This window comes from Pleurodeles waltl, chromosome 1_2 (assembly GCF_031143425.1).
Source record: "Pleurodeles waltl isolate 20211129_DDA chromosome 1_2, aPleWal1.hap1.20221129, whole genome shotgun sequence".
Lineage (NCBI taxonomy): Eukaryota > Metazoa > Chordata > Amphibia > Caudata > Salamandridae > Pleurodeles > Pleurodeles waltl.
Genome location: NC_090437.1, coordinates 153,151,255 through 153,167,035, shown reverse-complemented (window position 1 = coordinate 153,167,035; position 15,781 = coordinate 153,151,255). Strand labels below are relative to the sequence as shown.

Below are 15,781 nucleotides of genomic sequence, written 5' to 3'. Positions count from 1 at the left end.
TTCATGGCTATTGCCCCTATTACATGTCCCCGCACTCTTGTGTTTGTTTATAGTTTGTTGGGTGCACTCTCTCCTTGAATTAGTCTCCTGCCGTCTAAAGGATGTGTTCAGCTGATCCTCTACACATGCACCCGACAGGTGTTCAACCTTTACCACTATGGGCTGGCATTTGTAATTTCGTTTCTGTTCCGTATTTTGTTTAGATTCGCCAGAGATTAATTTTATTTATTCCAATCGGCATGTTTTTTGTATTTATTTGTTCTGATCGGTATGGTTTTTGTAGGCCTTGGGAGAGCAGAAGCCGAGACTCCAACACTGTTCACCAGCCCTAAAGTCAGCAGCTCTGTATGTTACCCCACACCCTGTCAGACCACTAACTTGTTTAGCTATCACAGTGTTTATACAGCACATGTGGACTAAACAGCCAATAGGCATGTCCCAATTCTGTGCAACGCATGTGGGTTGGCTGTGGTGACCCCAGTGATCCCATCCTACACTGCAGAACACATTAGGAGTCCATCCCCGCTCTTCGTTAACTACTAGCATTTGTTCACCCACCAGAATGTCTACAAAAGCTCCTGTGTGACCCAGAAGTTGACGCTATGAGTACTCGCACATTACAGTTATGACTGACTGAGTGCCAGGATAATGTGCTGCATTGCTAAACACTTACAAAGTCTAAAAGGTGAGACCTCTTGGCTATGCAAATGTTTGCTATAAGTAGGAGCTCTTCCCTCTCTCGAATGAGGAAAAGAAAATCATGCTCATGTTTTTGCACACTGTATACTGAATGGTTTGCCATACAAAATGGAACCTTCATCAGTAGAAATAAACAAGCTTACCATCCAAACCATCAATTAGGCTTGCCAGAGTTTGTATTGTTGAGTTCCACATGATGGTGCTGTTGAGAAAGCTATTAGAAACAATATTCACGCTCAAAGAACAGGGCGTGCAACAATTTTACCAGCTGCGCTGCTGCACTTTCCAACAAGCACCAAAAGAAACATATTGTTTTATGATATAATGTTCTGATAAATTTAGAAGGGATACAAGCACTTTAGTACTGTTCATATATTGTAGGATGTTTTTCCAGAGGTGGAAATGTGGTGGTATACATAAATCACAAGATGGGGACCATGGAACAATATGAGTGGTATGGAAAAATATGAGTGCAGCAGTCCAGGAAAGTAATTGGAATGAGTTGCAGATTATTCAATGGTGGAAAGGTCAGCAATTGCCAGTCTTTAAGGGAAGTTTACCAATACCTCTCCATAACCCTGTTAGATTGCAGTGAGCACTGTATAAAGTCAAAATTATCTTTATATTAATAATAATTCCCCCGTGCTATAACAAGCTGCAAGATCCAGATGAGCTGGATCAATTGGAAGCCACTCATGAAAGTTATGTCAAAAAACGTGCACAACTTAAGACATATTATATTTTAAAATAACTATAAATAAGTAGCTACATTTCATTATAAATGGGATGCAGATTCTATGTTTTAACATTTTTGTAAAATCAAAGGCATAAATGAGCTGCTTGGTATGACGTAATTTTAATGTGCCTAAAATTCTGTGAGCATATTCGTGGACTGCTGCGATTCATAGTGAATTTTAATGGAGCGCTTACTTCACATCATCTACCTGTACTCGCAAGGCCATTACCAAAATTGAATGGTGGTGCTGTAGTAGTGGAAACACCGAAACTTCCAATGTTAAAGTTCAGTGCTGGGTTGACGGTTAATCCAAAACCCCCAAAATTAAACCCACTCGTAGCAGAATTCGCACTTTCAAGCCCACCAAATCCTGGCGTGCGGCAAGCATTAAAAAAAATTAGCAAGAGTTAGAAAAATGTAAGGACCAGGAGAGAAAAGAGGACTTTGCATAAGATAGAAATGCAAGCAAGAAGATACAAGACATAAGAAAAGAGAAAAGTCAATATCAGCAAAAGTAGATCAGTATTCAGCAGAAGTAACGACCAGCAACTATTTAAAAAAATATCAGCTGTGTGAGTTTCAATCAAAAGGTTTTGACAGTGCATGTAAAAAAAACTAATAAAAATAACACAAAGAATCTCATTAATTAGATAAGCGAATTATATCAGAAGATAATGTCATGGTTCCATTTCCAATTAAACAGTGGTATGAGAATGGAGAAACAATCTGGTAACAAGCATAAATAAACTGCAAACAATGCTGAAAACCATTTTTTTTGTAAAGAAACTATAGGCATGACAATTGTCCTATAAGAAGCGGCATACAGTACAGAAGCAAAATTCAGCTTATCCTTTGCACAAAAATTACCCATTGGAATCTTCCTCTTGTCCATTAAAAAACTCAGAACACCAGCATTACATAAATATGGCAGAGGCTCCAGGTACCACTGTGCCTGGGATCCAGAAGGGGTGACCACCTCACTCCATTCCTAAGAGAGCTTACTCACTTCTAGAATTTTCACCTACAAATAATTACTACGAGATATGTTAGGGTAATTAAAAACAAGCTTTCAACTTTATTAGATTCTCATAAACGCCTTGGACTGGACACAGGGCTTGGAGTAATATGGGCACCCTACTTCCAGAGTTACAATTCCAGTAACTTGCTGACCTGCACTACCTTAACACTCACTACGGTTGAAGTTTTAGCTATAACAGTACTTATGTTTTAAAACTAGAAACTTTCTTCAGATTACCATGCAGCTAAGAAATGTTTATTTGAGGGATAGGGAAAAGTGTCATGCACCATCTCGAACAGACACAGCGTAAAATTAATTTGCTGTATTCACCTGCCATGGTCCTTTGGGAAAACACATGTGCACATTCAGGACTGGTGACAGCATACTGAAAAATTAGTAAGGCAAAATGTTCCCAAAGGCAAGAAGCATAGCAAGCTTCTGTTCTTGTTATTTTATGTTGCTCTCCTGTGCAGTTATATCCAGAAAGCCAATTTGTTAGACAACACAGGTCATGCTAACAGGAAGGAACGACTAGACTGCAGTTGAACATTCTGAAGCTGGTGGGCAATATCGTAGCTGTAGAAAGGTTTTGTGGTTTTTAGCAGGCTGTTTTGGCTCTAGCTCAACAAAGCAGATCTCAGCAGAAGAGCGGAATGCTATAAAGGGAAGACGAAAGCCTTTCTAAATGATCAGGATGCACTTCTCTTCAATGCCGCCTGGGACTCACTTTTAGTATCCTCATTTCATAACACCAGAACAGTTCTTAACGTCTAGTGTTTGTTTAAGCTCTCCGCAACCTTCGAGAAGTGGCAAACAGCAGCTTAGTGGAGCAGATCCCTCGTGGCACATCGAAAGGCGTACCTACAGTGTATTGTTCAGATGTAGCCTGTTCCGACAGTCAGTGCTTTTGCAAATATCACTGTATATGACTGTCGCCATTGGTGGTAGCGAGGAACATAACACAACTGATACTCTTGTTCATTCAAACCCCAATGTTAACCACAGAATGGCTTACAACCCCTGTACGTTTTGCTAAAAGGGAAATTCAAAACGGTGTACTTAACAGCAAGTGAACAGACCCAGATAACCGAAGATATAACAGAAAGCTAAAAAGCAGCAGTCTCCAACACCTGGAGTTCTCAACTCCTATTTTACTTTGGGAACAGCGGTATCTGAAAAAAAGCTGTGTGGCACAGTTAAAAATGACAACGTTACCTCCAAATGTTGATGCTGCAGTTGTTGTTGCTGCTCCAAATCCAAAGCCTGTAGTAGCTGTGGTTTTGGGGGTAAACGCACCCAGTGAAAACCCAGTAGCCGCTGTGGAGAGAAAAATAATTATGTAAATAAAAACCGAAGGACATACGCATCAAAGTAACTTTGTAAAAACAATGTTTGTAGTGCCAACACCAACCCGTCCATCGCAAATCAGTTTTATCACAGAGCATCAACCACCACCTCCAATACATTTTTGATGGGAGCCTTCTTTGGCAAAGTGTTGTTTAGCGGAGTTAAAGGCATTCATTTTTTTTTAACACATACCAAGACCTCCCCCCCCCAAACCCATCTCACTGCACAAATAAAATGGCATTGGTCTCAACATCCGTGCTTTAATAAAAAAATTACAAAAAAATTACAAAAAGTAAAATAATACAAAAAACAGACTTTAATACTAAGTCCACTGGAGAGTCAGGCGAACCACTGTAAAAGAAATTGAGTGTATGTGTGTCACACTCTAGTTGCTTGCTTGATGGTTTCAGAAGATTTTAGTAGTTTACTCTCCAAATACAAAACTACTGAACCGCTCCGAAAAAAGTGAACACTACTGAGTGTGCAAAATATAATGCCATATATATGAAGACCTGGACAGTAAATGACAGCACATTCTGCAAGGGAAGCTATGATGCAAGCCTTACCTACCCAACTTAACTCAGCACGTTTCTTCATGTACCCCCATGCAACAGATGACTGGGCCTGGGAAAAGGGTGTTTGGGAGCCATCTAAATCATTTCTTATTCCTCTCAATGTCATTTGAAATATTTTTAAAGGACTGTGTAATTAATCAAATTGTCAAAGAAAGGAAAATGTTGATCCCTTCACCTAAAACAATAGTACTCCTCTATCCATATATATATATATATATATGGTGTTAATTGTTAGCAGGGAAAAGTTGCCTAGGTGTGTAAAAAGGGATTCTGCGTGCAACGAGGTCACGCTTTGTTAGGTTTGGGGCATGCAAGGTACCAAACCACAATGCAGAAAAGTGACAGTGGAATCCAATTGCCAACCGCAATATCAAGACTGCAAGTCTCTGCAAGGCATAAGACAAAAAAGATGGCAACCTTTGTGCTTCACGAAGAAACGTATCAGAGCTTTGTCAGTCGGTTGCCATTCATAAAATGGAAGATGTCCACAATGGTCAGCATCCACTGTATGTAGCACAGCTACCAGCACTCAGGAGTGGTTGGTTCAGCGGTAGACAGCATTTTACAGTGTGTCATTTAGAGACAAAATGTCATCCCCAGGAGAAAACTGCATTTGCAGCTGATCACAAATATATATTATATATATATCAAGCTACCTAGGGAGCTTCATCAATATCTATCAACGCCCTGCAGGAATGCAGCAATCATGCTGCTAAGGAATCATGAATGTCTGCAGTGATAGAGTAAGTAATGCTAAAGGTTATAGCTAAAACGTTTTAAATGGTCTTAAATGTATATTTTTTTTGTATATTTGTTTGTATGGTATATTTAAACTGCTGGTAAACATTATTTTTAATAATAATAATAACTGGCCAATCACAAGTACATATATTAGTACCAACTCTTCTAGGGAGCAATGCAAGTCATCAATGAGACCTAGGAAGAGGATTCACGATCAGGTTAAAATCGTACAGATTTTTGGCCAATTGCTAAAGCGGAGATTAGAACCCAGGTCTCCAAATTTCAAAGTTGATTACTTAACAAGCAGGCTACATCTCATCCTAAATACTGCACACCACGTCCTTATGCATGACTAATAATGAGGCAGGATTTTGGAGACTCCTTGGGACATGCCTGATCTGCAAATCACAAACATATATACAAAGTGAAGCTAAGAAATACTTTCACTATCTGACAGACCTTAGGTTTTTCACCCACTAGGTCACTCTAGAAAGACTGCCAGTGGCAGTCCGGGACCAGTGTTAGTGACCTACAGCGTGCAATCTATCCATCCATCAAGCACTGTATAAAATATCAATAACCCCCAAACCACAGGCCATGGGTTTCAAATGGAGCTGATAAATAACATATCCCCAAGTGGAGCACGTGTAATGAGGGCCTTCATGTTTGATATTTAAATCATGACGAGGACAGATCAAACCAGAATACACCGTGACCATCACAGCGGGGTTGACAGTCACCGTAGTCAAAGAAAAAAACCTTGAAACTTGCATCTTTTGTATAAAACTCGGCCACCCATACTCAGATAGGCTACCTTTTTAGCCACAACATGTCAGAATTCTTAATCAAGCACAAGCATGAGCAATGGCTTTAGCTGTAGTGCTTGCATCGCCTCTCATTCCCTCTAAATGTTTCCCATACTAACCATACTCAGTTGGCCACAGGTAAAGGTATCTTCAGTTCAGGCCATGAAAGTGAAATACTAAACCACGATAATAAGAGCACAGATACTGAACCCATTCAACTATCAGAGAGTCTTTATTTTATTTTTTTTGTTAAATAAGATTTAATTTTTCTGGGATAAAAACAATTTCACTTAGACCAGCTGTGTTTAATCCGAGTAGGCTTTTTCCAAATCTGCATATGAAAAACTTTCTCTGACCTCTGAAACCAAAGTTAACCAAAGGAGCCCCTCAGGCAGGATTTTCGCCACCTTTAGTAATTTCACCCAACTTTTTCCGTAGCTAAATCAGGAGTTTCAGGCCAGGATTTCACATGCACATCCACCCTTACCAGTGCAGATAGGAAAAATCTTGAAAACAAAATCAACTTATTTTGAATCACCATCAATATTCCACTTTTACGTGTGTGTTTTGTACCTTCTTTACCGTTTTTTTTTAATTAGCTAGAACAGTCAAATGGCTCCAATCAGATGGTGCTAAATTAAGATGTGCTGTTTTACTTTCAACACGCACTATCGGAAACCAAACCATTCCATTTGGGTTTGAATATACACTTGCTGAAAGTTTGCTTTACTGGGGTAAAGTCACTCCTCTCTAGAATAACCACAACACACGCGGCATGTGAATGAAGGGCCAGGGAATTGTTCAGTAAACAATTCGTGCAAGCAGCGACTTTCAATAACAAACTGAACCCGAGCGCATAAGCATACAATGAAATGAAAACTACTTCCTCATTTTTGTTCAACAGCAAAGGTCACAGTTTGAATTTGCAATGAATGACATGTTTGAAGTGGAGCGAGTCGGTTTCAATGGGAAACTCTTGAGAAATACTGAAGAATCCCATGCTGGAAGATTACTTATGGCTAATGTTCACCAAAAACCCAAGACAGGTTTGTCATCGTTTAATTTCTTAAAATCATTTAGTGTGAACTATAGTTCAATCTAATTGTATTGTGAAGCAGCCAACACCAGACTTTCTAAACTTAGCCCATCTACCAACATGAGGATTTACATAGTAACTCGAGTATGAATTAAAGCCTGTTCTGAAGGATCTCTCGGGAAAGGCCAAGCCCCTGTAACACTACCTCAGGGTGATACTAAATTGGTCTTTGGCACTGGTGAAAGGCAGTCGACCTCTCATCCCAAATTTTCAGCCTTAAAATTACACCAGTTCTAGGAAATCAAGCCACAAACCCTTCACTGGAATGTGGACTGCGAAAGGTAGTAGGAGAGAGACTTTTTTCTTAAATAAAACTGTTTCATTTATCTTTGACAGTTACTTTTCCAGAACTAACCCACTCATCTTTTTATTCGTGTACATGTGACCCTTCGACCTTCGAAATCCCTTGCAGTCTCAGTGTAGTTGGTGTTGTACTTAATCCCCTAATTTTACTGTGGAGAAGGACACATATTACAGAGGAGAGATTATGTTAAACAGTGGACAAGCTGAGTCACTATCGCAGCTATAACCATTCCCAGCATATCCAAGTGCAAGAAGAGTCTTGAGGATTCTATACCAATCTGTCTGTGTGCATTTAGCCACCTCACTGAGGCTGGTGGAAGATCTAAGGCGAATCAAACAGATTTACCAAGTTCACACATTGCGGCTCCAGTAACAACTCCTCACTCAGTGTGTGTTGCAGGTGCTTGGCATTTGATTTGAATAACTCTTTTCCCTGCTATGTTTTAAACAAGTTGTAGAAATGATAAAATATCCTGCCACATTCCAATAATGAGCGACAGCAGTAAAATGAAGAAATTAGAAATGTGATTTCTACCTTGCTGTCAAATAACCAACCAATCCAAATGAAGCTGGACGTTTCAAAATCGGAACCGACCTGTTTATCTCCTCTTCTGCCGTCATGCTAGCACTGGCTGGTTCTGAAGTTACAATTGGGTATAGTAAGTGAACAGGTTTTTATTTTTTGATTGAGCAGGTAGAAAAAGTGAATTACAAATACCCATCATGATTCAAGAATTCACTCATACACAAGAAATTTTACATAAATCCAGCAGAAATATAGGAAAAGAAGAAAAATATAGCCTATTATTAGAAGCAGATCATCAAAGAAATTTAAAAAGACTGGCACAGCTAGAACACCAGTTAAAACCCAAATGCAAGATGTTCTGGCTAAATCGAACCTGTTGTACCAGATCTCCCTACATACACAAAGCACCCTTTCCTTGTGAATCTTTTGACGGTAACACACCCACTGTTTGTGAACTGATCACGATTTTAGCCTGAGTCTTCTTGTATAGATTTTCCAATAAATGTACATATATCAGGGGGAATCTGAAGTTCAGTAATATGACAAACAGGACCTCCCATTGTACTAGGTTGAATGTCTTTTCAGCATCAAGCATAATAATGGCCGGATTTACAATATGGTTTGAGTAATAATATCAATGGCCTTTTGCAGAGAATTGGATGTTAGATGAAGTCACCCTCGCAGGTAAAAGAACACTTTGGTCAAGGTGTACTAAAGTTTGTGCTACAGGGGCTAACCTGGCCGTAAAACATTTTGCAAAGTTTTTTTAAGTCACTGTTCAGCAGGCTAATTAGGTGATATGAGCCTGGTTTTTCAGGAGGCTTATCCTTTTTAAGGAAGCTATTAATCACTGCTTCCGTAAATGAGCCAGGTAAATCGCATCCTTCTAGAATTTAATTTAAAAGGATGGTAAACTGTGCTTGTTTTTCTGATTATTTCTCACCAAACAGTTAATCAGTCAGCACGATAAGAGTGTACCAGACTTATGTTTTCTTTTTTTTTTAAACAACTTTCAGTGCAAGGAACGGTTTGGCCTTGGGAGGAGAGCCTTGAGGTGTTAGCCAGTTCTCAAAACGCTTTTCCTTACAATTCTGACCTACAGTAGCCAGCATGTTTGAATATTGCTCTTTCATGGGAGGGGTTTTCTCCAGAAAGCCCTTTCGTTTCTTTAAGATATAAAAAGGTGGCCCTCCTCAGTAGCGGTGGAATTTCCTAGACTTCGGTCAGGATTAGACGTCAAAAGCTTGACATTTGTCCTGTGAGGGTGGATCTCTCTCCCACAGTTGAATGGGGTCATCTTCTTGCTGGCATGAGAAAGATGAAGAGCTTGGCAGGCCCTAGGGTGATGAATTTTTACTTTATTCTTTGCTTTGCAATTATGATATAATATAACCACATGTATTTGCTGTGCACATTGCAGTTGAGAATCATTTTGATATATTTTCCTTTAATTGCTGGGACTATTTTTTTTAAATGTGTGCTTTCGACCTACTAATCTCTTTTTTAGGAACCTCGTGGTGAAATAATAATAAATGTCTTCTTTGAACTGAGAAGTGCATTCCAGAGATTTCTGTCAGCTCGGTCATTAGTGAAAGCAAAACAGGTGCACAATTACCAAAATGTGCAGGATAAATACACTGGACAAGCTATATGAATTTACTTATTGTGCACTTATGTAAATGCTATTTGGAACTAAAATGTAATATTTGCATTGACCTAATTTAGTGATGTGTATATTCTTGTATTAAATAAATGGCTAAAACTGATAAACGACTGGTCCCTATGAAATGTGCTGCAAATTTACTTTACTTGGTAATGCACAAATGATATTCACTGAAACCCGATTTCAACACATTATCATTTGTATCTAATATAGCTTTATCAGTGAAGCAGAGTTTCTGTGCAAATTTAGTAGCCGTTTTTAAGGAGATTGTGCTGTTTGAAAACAACATTACATGATCACATGATACTTTAGTTACATTTTTTTTAAATTGCTATATCACGTCCATAAAAGCTTGTAGGTCACAAACGTTGGTTGTTCTGAAAATTGGATCATGGTTCCAAAAAGTTTAGGAAGCACTGTGTTAAAACATTACATGTTGGCATAAAACAAGGATGACCTAACTGAACATTGGCTCTTATTGTAGTAGAAAGCTGAAGAAGCAATAACAACACAAGAGACATAGGACTACACGTGTGATGTATAAATCTACTAAAAAGGCTACATGTAATAAACATAAAAATACTGTTTCAGAGGTTGTGCACCTCACTCCATTTCAAAAATGTAAGATGCCTCTCATCGCCTGATCATCTTTGCATTTAGAGACTTGTAATCTTTATATAATAGTAAAACAAGTTTACAAGCACCTGAAAGCAAATGAAACAAGCATTGGCAAAACCAATAGGTTTCACCTTTGGTTTTGTCAATTTTTTTTTTTGCACATCACACAGCAGCTAAAAAAATAAAAATAAAAAAAAAAACACACATACACACAAAAACGCTAGATTGCCACTTCTATGGGGTGTACAACATGGTCCAGGTGTTTGAAATCAAGGATGGCTATTTATTTAGTGACTATAACATTTTGCCATGTAGTAGGACCTGGGATCTGAAAAGGCATACAATACAAAAACGTGTGTGAAGAACCTGTGTTGAGTTAGCTACAACATAGAGTGTCACACAACTACATCTTAGCCCGCGTTGAGCATTGCCCCTATAACAACAAACCCAACAGCTGGTGTTAAAATCCTGCGCTACCTTCACCAGCATCTTGCGGTAGCTTGGCAGACTCAAATCCCTGTCGTCAGGCCCATAATATGTAACATTTGATGAAAACCAGAAGCCGCATACATTCAGTGGATCTTTTTTTCTGCATTTCTTATACTAACCTTGCCAAACATCTCTTGGGAAGTATTAGAAATTGGGTCTCTAGTTGGAGGTGGTTTTCAAGTAGGGACCCTCACTCTAGTCAGGGTAAGGGAGTCATACAGCTAAAACAACCTCTGTTCATCCCCTTGGTAGCTTGGCACAAGCAGTCCAGCTTATCTCAGAGGCAATGTGTAAAGTATTTGTACACACACACACACACACACACACACACAGTAACACAGTGAAAACACTACAAAAGAACTCCACACCAATTCAGAAAAATAGCCAATATTTATCTGAGTAAAACAAGACCAAACCAACAAACATCCAACATACACAAGTCAAAATATCTCTTTTTAAAAGTGTAAGCAAGTCTTAATACATAAGAATCAATGGGCATATATCTCTTTAGCAAAAAGTACCTGGGATGTGTCAAACATAATTTTAAAAAAAATAAGACGATGCAGGCAACAGGAGAGGTGAGGCGCCAGAAAAGCAAAGCGGTGTGCTGGTTCCTTACAGCGCAGGAATTGATGCGTTGATTCTTTCCTCACGGGTGAGACGATGCATAGATTTCCAGACATGCGGCCTCAGTTCCTTAATGCAGTGTCGATGAAAAATTGGTGCCCCGGGGTGATGCATGGAAAATCCAGATGCACTGTGTTGAAGGGACCACAGTGAAACAGGCACTGGTCGATTCTCCAACCTTGAGACAGCAGCTGTGTTGATTCCCCAGCCGCGTGGCAAGCGCTGCACTGATTCTCCAGCCGCGGGGCAAGCGCTGCACTGATTCTCCAGCCGCGGGACAAGCGCTGCACTGATTCTCCAGCCGCGGGACAAGCGCTGCACTGATTCTCCAGCCACAAGACAGGCACTGAGTCGATTCTTCAGGCACAAGACAGGCATTGAGTCGATTCTTCAGGCACAAGACAGGCCCTGAGTCGATTCTTCAGGCACAAGACAGGCCCTGAGTCGATTCTTCAGGCACAAGACAGGCCCTGAGTCAATTCTTCAGGCACAAGGCAGGCACTGAGTCGATTCTTCAGGCACAAGGCAGGCACTGAGTCGATTCTTCAGGCACAAGGCAGGCACTGAGTCGATTCTTCAGGCACAAGGCAGGCACTGAGTCGATTCTTCAGGCACAAGGCAGGCACTGAGTCGATTCTTCCAGCGCAGCGAGTTGATGCGTGATTTTCTACTTCAGATCACCAGCTTGCACTGCCAAGGGACAGGAGTTGGTACGACTTGACAAGTTAGGACCCTCAGCAGAAGAGCCCAGGCACTGGCAGATGAAGTCTTTGATGTCCCTGAGACTTCATAACAGAAGGCAAGCTCAGTCCAATCCCTTGGAGAACCTTTAGAAGCAGGAGGTAGAAAGCCAAGTCCAGTCTTTTCACTCCCAGGATAGAAGCAGCAGGCCAGCACACCAAAGCAATAGGCATAGTGGCAGTCTCTACAACAGAATCCAGCTCTTCTTCCTAGCAGAAATTCCTCAGTCCTGAAGGATTCTAACTATGTGGTGTCAGCAGTCAAGTACTTTTATCCATTTCCGTCTTTAAAGTAGGCAAACTTCAAAGAGAAGAGTTTTTAATGCACAAGACCCTGCTTCTCCCTGCTCTGGCCCCAGACACTTTTGGAGGGCGGGTGGATGGAGGGGGGGAGGTGACTGTTTTTTGTAAGGACAGACACAGCCATATTCGGGTACAAGTGTCAGCTCCTCCCACCACTCTAGCTCAGGAACACCCATCAGCCTGGTGATGGGCCATCTGGATATGCAGGGCACACCTTGACTCCCTTTGTGTGACTGTCTAGTTAATGCACAAACAGCCCAACTGTCATCCTGACCCAGACGTGTATGCAGCATGCAGGTGGACGCACAGATAGTTAAGCCAGAAAATGCCCACTTTCTAAAAGTGGCTTTTTCAAACTTACAGTTTAAAAGCCAACTTCCCCAACAAATGTATTTTCAAATTGTGAGTTTAGAGACCCCCAAACTCCATATCGCTATCTGCTCCCAAAAAGGGAAATTACACTTAAAAAACATTTCAAGGCAATCCCCATGTTACCCTATGGAAGAAATAGGTTTTGCAATAGTGAAAAACGAACTTAGCAGTATTTCACTGTCAGGACATGCAAAACTCACCAATACATGTTCTACCTTTTAAAGAAACTGCTCCCTGCCCATGGAGCCTCCTTAGGCCTTCTATAGGGGTGAATTAAATGTAGTAAAAGAGAAGGTTTAGGACTGGCAAGTGGGTTCACTTGCCAGGTTGACATGACAGTTTAATACTGCGCACAAAGACACTGCAATGGCAGGCCTGAGACGTTTGCAGGGCTACTCATGTGGATCGCACAATCAATGCTGCAGGCCCATAAACTGAGACACTTAAAGAAACATATGGGTCTTTGTCAATGCCAACCTGACTAGCAGATTATAACTTGGAAATTCATATGTATAACCACATGTGGACATTTTAGTCTGAAAACTATGTGTTTGTGATGCCATGAATAAATGAATAACAAAAGCTAAATATTACTGATACACGGAAAACAAATTTGTTTCTAATGAAAAGAAGACGGGTATATGTACCTACAAGGAAGCATTTTTGTGTTAAAATAAATGCAAAATTGAATACAAAGTGCACAATTGCTAAACTTTGCAATATTTAAAAAGGTGATTAATTCATTTCTTCATAAGCAAATTTATTGTTGCGTCTCAAACACATTTTACGGTGTTTGTTAGAGGAGTGATTATTTAAAAGGTATTGATCCTGTTTCTCAATCCCTGTTAGGTTGCAGTTTTTGCTCCAGAGAAGCAGAAAATGCAGGAGCACTCCTTAGATATTTGTTCCTTTGCAGGCCCATTGGTAGCATTTGATTTACAGGCAATACATTTTAGACAGAGAAATATGCACTTTAGGAATGGTTAGCAGTGGTAAAGTGCCAAAAGTCCGAAAGCCAAAAAAAAAGAAAAAAAAAAAAAAGAAAAAAGTAGCAGGAAGGAAGCAAAAAGTTTGGGGATAACTTTCCAGAAAGGGCCAGGTCCAATAGGAAACATTTCCATTCCCCCTTCCTGTCGCCATGCGTCCCTAGGTAATAACGCATTGGTAGCCCTAAAGAGATACATATCCCCATTGTTTAACTCTAATACATTTGTATTATCTGCTTGCTTCTTCTTGCTGCCGGAGCCTGCATTCCTCTATCTTCCCCTACAGCTTGGAGCATATGAGTTAAGGTTTCAATGGCAGCCCAAAGAGGTTTCTGCGGGTTCAACTTACAGCCACCAGCTAAGAGGGCTTTAATTATATAAATGACCCCTCCCTCTACTTGCATAGTGTACACAGAGCCAGCAACCTCTAGCATCCCCCCCCCTCCCCCCCCCCCCCCCCAAAACCAGCATTTTGCACAAGCATAGCACACTTTCAGCCATCACCGCCCCAGGCATCCTCGCAAGAATGAAGGCTGCAAGCAACACACACTTCAACCATCAGATTCCATTACCCTCTGTCATAGGAGGAACTACCAGCTAAGCGGGTGTACCAAGCCTCACTAACCTCAGATGCAAAGGTAAATGTAATGACGTGGGCTTACTCTAGGACTTGTATCATAAAGCTAAGTTGTAACAGCTATTAGAAATAAAGGGAGAACTACAGTGTGCATACCGCCGTCAAATTAAAAATATGCAGTGGTGTTTACATATTATGATGGCTCTCTTGGTGTTAAATAGATTTTAGTATCTTTTAGTGAAAGTTGGTCTGTCTTCTCCATGTATGAGCGTATTCATTTTAACCCCCTTCAAGATCCCTGTAATGCTCCATTGTAAAGAAAAACAAGCGCAAGGAAGGACACTGGTCATCAGCCAATAGCAAGTGACTGGAGCCGTACTTAGCCCAGGCTCCACTCAACAGCATTGACACAAAAGCAGCGCAGGAACTGAAAGCCGACGACGTGCTGGCCAATGAGAAGCAAGTAAACGAGATACACATTGGAATGAACAAATGGTAAGTTCAGGTAAGTAAGGGCCCAGTTCTAAACCCCTTTTAAGATTTTTTTTCCCTTCACAAAAGATTTCGCAAGCACAGCATGCTTGCAGGCGAAACCTAAAAAACAGGATGGGGTAGCTTTAATTTATGTCTTTAGATTATTCCTGCTCCCTGTCACCCTTGCCCCGCTACTGTCCGATATGCTTTTACTGTGCCAGACTGACGTTTACAACATCACATCACCATAATGGGAGGGTCTTGCTGTTGGAGCTGTGGATTCTGATTCACCCCGGTTTAATTCTTGCTGCGCTGCGTGAATGAGGCAGCACAGCAAGCGAGCCTTCCAACCACAGAACGTCTGTAGCTGGCGCCACACATGTACACGACCACCCGACCCTCATCAAAACCTAGACATGTATACATATTTACAAAAATGTGTCGATTCTCCCGAGCAGTCCTGGAAAAACCCTAGACTGACAAGTGAAATCCGTCTGGCCATCCCACCTTAAGCATTCTAAAATCCCCAGTTAATCGGTCTTTACCCGGGGTGGCGCTTGCTGCGGGAGCGGCGCCCCCGAAGTTGAAGGCCATGGGTACAGCAAGCGTCGCTGGCGGGAGAAGACCAGGTAGTACGGCAGAACCAGAGCACACTTGAGCAGCACAGACAAAATTCCGGATGGAAACAGTTGCCCGAAAACGAGAGTTCCGATCTTCAATAGGAAAGAGGATAGAAAGAGAAGAGGGACTACAGCTACACGCATCACATTTTGGAGAGCAGCGACAAAAAATATGGACGATAATTACACTCCTGCGTGAAGTCTCAAGACCAACGTGGCAGCCATCTTGAAATGAACAATGCCCTAGTCTGCATGTAGAACATGCTTAAATAATACAGTTTTCTCTTTTTTTTTATTTTTTAATCTAGAGCAGCGCGATACTTAGACACTGGGATAATAAAGATTGTAATACAGGCAGCCCGGTCAGAGTAGTATTTTCGTCAACGGTAATTGGCATTACAATGCTACCAGATTTAGGCGTGGAAGTACAAGTTCCGGAATGCGATACAACTTGGCTGTAGTAAA

The 15,781-nt window shown here is 40.9% G+C and overlaps 1 protein-coding gene across 2 annotated transcripts in view; it reads right to left on the bottom strand.

The window, feature by feature from the left end:
* Nucleotides 1-15,435, bottom strand: part of NUP54 (nucleoporin 54) — a 128,125-nt gene extending 112,690 nt beyond the window's left edge. The window contains exons 1-2 of one of the 2 annotated variants that reach the window (XM_069236842.1): nucleotides 15,242-15,435; nucleotides 3,669-3,770 (exon numbers count right to left, since the gene is read on the bottom strand). In XM_069236842.1, coding sequence (XP_069092943.1) covers nucleotides 3,669-3,770; nucleotides 15,242-15,290 — 151 coding nt within the window. In that variant the 5' untranslated portion in view covers nucleotides 15,291-15,435. The remainder of the gene's footprint in view (nucleotides 1-3,668; nucleotides 3,771-15,241) is intronic. The other variant, XM_069236841.1, reaches the window with a different exon arrangement.
* Nucleotides 15,436-15,781: the final 346 nt, after the last annotated feature.